General features: G+C 40.1%; 1 protein-coding gene across 1 annotated transcript in view; it reads right to left on the reverse strand.

Annotated features, from left to right (window-relative positions):
- Window positions 1–508: 508 nt before the first annotated feature.
- The window catches only part of LOC109476834, a 49,411-nt gene continuing 45,328 nt past the window's right edge, over window positions 509–4,591 (reverse strand). The window contains exons 44-49 of the mRNA XM_019777852.1: window positions 4,052–4,211; window positions 3,088–3,519; window positions 2,579–2,809; window positions 1,959–2,043; window positions 1,566–1,804; window positions 509–1,068 (exon numbers count right to left, since the gene is read on the reverse strand). Coding sequence (XP_019633411.1) covers window positions 509–1,068; window positions 1,566–1,804; window positions 1,959–2,043; window positions 2,579–2,809; window positions 3,088–3,519; window positions 4,052–4,211 — 1,707 coding nt within the window. The remainder of the gene's footprint in view (window positions 1,069–1,565; window positions 1,805–1,958; window positions 2,044–2,578; window positions 2,810–3,087; window positions 3,520–4,051; window positions 4,212–4,591) is intronic.

The raw sequence follows: 4,591 nt of genomic DNA on the forward strand, positions 1-4,591 counted from the left end.
TACAAAGGGGAAAATAAAAATGAGAGGGAGAATCTTTAGAAATGTGGACTTCTAGAGAGGCGGCCTGAATGTTGCAAAACGTCCTTGAATTAAATGCACATAATGAACCGGATCTTTACATCTGCTTGGAGATTAAAGAAGCAAACAGACATGCAATCGGTACCAATCTTCAACAACAATAGTAATGATACGGTAGTATCCCGATAAATAGATGCCACGGTTCTTGATATATAATTAATAAATCAATTGCAGGCAGAATAGTATTGGTAAGAAATAGTATCTCAATTAATGGTCCGCTTTCAGCAATTTAGCCGCTCAATATTTCAAATATTGCTACAATTTAATGATTGGGTTTGTTTCTATGTTAAACTTACTGTGCCATATTTAACATCCGCTAGCTATTTAAAAAAATGACAGGTTTAGTCTTATGTTATGACTTATGATGTATAATCACTAATGATGTGCCTGGTAGGTGTAAGAATGCATATCATAGGCCTATGAAACCTTACTATTTTAGATTATCTGTTTTTTGCATGCCACGAAGTGCCATCTTCTTTCGAAGTTTGCTCTGGGACAGGCGTCTGTTCCTCCTTTGTTGCTGTTCCAACCGGTCCTCGTCCGCAGCATGTTGTTCCATCAGCTCTTGTGCACACTGGGCCATGGCCTGCCTCTCATTGTCTGGTTTCTTCTGTGTTTTCATCCGTCTTTCGGACAGTTTTCCCCTCAGCATGGCCTCAGCACGCCGTTTGTTTTCGTTCTGTGCTTCTTCATACTTAGCCGTGTCTTTTTCGTGAGCTTTCAGGAGATTCTCAACTTGCTCCTTGACACCAGATGAAGTTGAAGGCAAGTCTTTTAATACACATTTACCTTGGGATGGCTCAGTAGCGGACTGTCGTTGGAATGGCTCAATAGAGAACTGCTGTTGGGCGATTTCATGATCGTGTGTGGTTGAAGAGGACTCATCCGTTGTTTTGTGTCCCCAAAGACAGTTTGTAACGTCCAGGGTTTCATTCAAAGATTCTTCAACCATTTGTAAGGTTCTATTTAGCTCGGTTTCTTTCACTTCATCTGTAAATGATAAAATCATAATTGCGATAACTATAAAGCTAACAAATATTTAAAAAAAGCTTATTTACCAATGCAATGTTTTCTACGTTAGGATCCGTACGTATACGTTAAGATCGACGACGTTCGATCACATTCGTAGAATAAACATGAAGTTTTTGAGTTGAAGTCTTTGTGTACGGACGTCTTTTTTTGTGCTCTGTGTCCGTTTCTTTTCTTGTTTCGCTCTTACTCTACTCAGATCACGTGACTTAATCTATGGATCAAATCAACTGTTCAAGTCATCGTTATCATGTGCAAGTCACGTGTCCTTAACTTGCATACGAGGCAGATGCCTCTATGCAAATTAGAGACCCAAGCAACAGATTTGTATTCACTCATTCCTAGTGATAAAGACTTGCACTTACACAGTTGAAATTTAGGGATAATACAAATTCATGCGTGTAAAGTTAAGAATTAGTTTCATAATGACTTCTATTAACACAGACGAGATCATGTACCTGTTGTCACATCTTTCGGTGGAGGAACATAAACCCCGAATATTCCCTGGAAACTTTTCCAAATATAGTCAGCCAACTCTTCGTTAAAATCATCGGAAATGTAGGCACCGGTAGCAATGGCATCACAGATGATGGTTACCAGGAAGTGGATGAGTAGTATAAAGATGAGTATCATGAAAACGGTGAAGTACACCGGACCCAAGTATTCGTTTGATTCCAAGATTTCCTGAGCAATAAATCTGAAAACGGTTTCACCAAAATTAAGTTAAAATGCTACTGACATTTTTGTTTTCATGCAACAACGTTATGTTCCTGGATAAACAATGACCTGTAGAACAAGACGAGTGACTGAAAACTAGCTGTCATTTAGTAAAAGGCAATAGGTGCACATACCTGCCCAGCACCATCTCAAATAAGGCGAAGTTGGTGTGCAACACGTTGGTGTAGGCCTTCATGTGAGTCCCAAACAGCAGTGTCCCTGTAGTTAAAATTAAACGTCAATTTGTCATACTTTGAATACTTCAATAATAGCAAAATCGTAACGTAACATACAAAGATTACACATCCAAGGGGGCTTTTCAATCCGCTTAATCAACTGGATATAGTTTTGAAAAGAAAGTCCTTCGATTTTCAACCTTCATCAACGTCCTTTTCAACCATTTTAAACTCTCTAAATATCATCAGAACTAAAAAGTCATTAATTCAAGGTATTTGTAGATTGCCAAGGGGAGATCTAGACCATTTGCATCCCAAAGAGAACATTTACCCATCTTAGAGTCTTCCTCGGAGATTCTCAGAAGAGGCCTAGAAAATGCTGTACATACTTTGGGTATTACCATAATATCATACCTTGATGTTTTCTGACCATTTTAATTAAGGTATGGTGTGGTTAAGATCCAGGGGGGACAAAGTTATTCTATGGGCAAATTTACTCAATTAGGCAAAGACTACTGCTATGCACAGGCAATGAAATATAGATCTCTAGACTTCATTAATGCGGCAGAAACCCTTACCTGAGCAGCTGAAAGCCATAAGGGCTATAGTGCCGATAATTGAGAAGCCGATCAACTCGTTTTTCATGGCCCCCGGCAGGGCGATGAACCTGGCGATGGTCTTGCTGAAGCGGACGACTCGGAGTAACGTGAGTGTGTTGATGAAGACAACCATGGCCAGTACGTGCTTGAAAACATTATCCCACCAGAACGTAGTGCTTAAGTCAACAAGATGGTCTATTCCAAGTTCGCCTGCAAAGTTAAGGCAAAGGTGAAACATTGATAATTTGTTAGATGCAATACACGCAAGATGGAAGTGACGATGCACAATTTACTTAATAATGTCTTTTTCATTACCGTACCAGACGAGAATAGAAACTATACGCCTGTCACCAAGTGTTTTATTTACCAAGAAATACTACTGCTTTCCAACATATTTGTCACTATCTGTCCTTGGTGCTGATTCAATGGTAGCTGTCTCACGTAATGGAAAACCTTGTCATAAAATGCAGTACTCAGCAACAATTTACCTGTTGCATTGGCCAATTCTGAAAGTGCTGCAGATGCTAAGTGGTACCTTATCCCAAAGACACATATGGCAGCTGCAGATCCAATCATACTCGCCAGGGTTAAGAAGTTCCACATGGACCTGAAGAACATCCTTCCCTCCTTCTTCATGGTGATCATTTCTTTGACGAGATGAATCACAAATAATGACAAAAAGATGATATAGGAAAACAACTTGACGTCATCCGAGCCATTTTCATACTGGAACAGCCTGTGTGTTTCCACAGTTGCAGATGTAGACAGATGGCCGATATCTTCCTGTTGTACGGTCAGTCTCAGGACACTGAACAGTTTTTGGGCCGGGAAGTATAGAGACAGGTCCAGAACCAGATAGTCTGTGTATTTGTCGATCCACTCGCTATCTCGAAGGTCGGAGAATAGTGTTGTTGCCGGACCTAGGAGAGTTGGAAGTTCCAGGGAGTATTTTGAGGAGGCGCAGCCTGAATTTTGTGACATTATGCCGGTGACATTAAACTGCCAACATGCAGACGAACCACTGCCAGTTGCAACCATCCATCCATTGTAAGAGAGTTCTGCTGCCGTGACATCTGTGCAAAATGCGAAATATTTTAACACCTGCGGCATTAAACTCTTCCCCGCAGAACCATATATATCACAATTTAATGCCATCTATAGAACTGAACCTATATAGAATATTTTCAAGTAAAAGAGCCAATCATTTCTACTTCTGAGGCAAGAAAGAGTTGATAGATTCATGTACAATTTTCTCGGTCATTATTGCACTTGATCCAACGCGGATAGTACAGTAATAAAAACATTGAATCTATAGTCGATATTGAAGGCAATAACGCTTTAACACTTGGGGCTGATTGGTTTTTATCAGAGAGAAATTATCTATTGTAACAATGAAACAGCCAGGAAAATAGGCAAGGAATGTCAAAATGCCCACCTGGTGCCTCCCTGGACTTGAGTTTAGGAGTGGCGGACCGATTCTGAATGCTTCAGTATAAAGTGGAAACTGTCGGTCCAGGTACTTCATCTTCCACCCATTGTACCAGAACGACGGGTACAAAACAGGCAGGAGGATCTCCTCACTCCATGTCCAAAACTCGTCAGCAGTGGTGATCTGTGGCAAAACCAAGCACAGAATTTGTAAGATGTACTTAATAATATCACGCCTCAACTAGAATGTAAAAACACATTTGTTCTTGCATACGGAAGGAATAGGGATGGAACAACGAAGATGGAGAAATCTTATCATGGCTGGAGTCTAGAAATGTTTATCTTGTGAACACCACTGTTAAACTTTGTGAATGGTATAGCAGTGAAATACATTGTAGATACTGCTTCTTGCCAGTTCTCATAGCCTTACGCGATGATATATGCATGTGACGTATAATTACAATATTCTATGTTGCTTTCTATGCATATATTTTGTTCTGAAACAATAAAAATCCAGAAGAAAAAAGAGAATGTGAAAACACAGTGCCGATTGTCAAAGCAGCA

This window comes from Branchiostoma belcheri, unplaced genomic scaffold (genome assembly GCF_001625305.1).
Source record: "Branchiostoma belcheri isolate BF01 breed outbred unplaced genomic scaffold, Haploidv18h27 scaffold392, whole genome shotgun sequence".
In the NCBI taxonomy this organism is placed as follows: domain Eukaryota; kingdom Metazoa; phylum Chordata; class Leptocardii; order Amphioxiformes; family Branchiostomatidae; genus Branchiostoma; species Branchiostoma belcheri.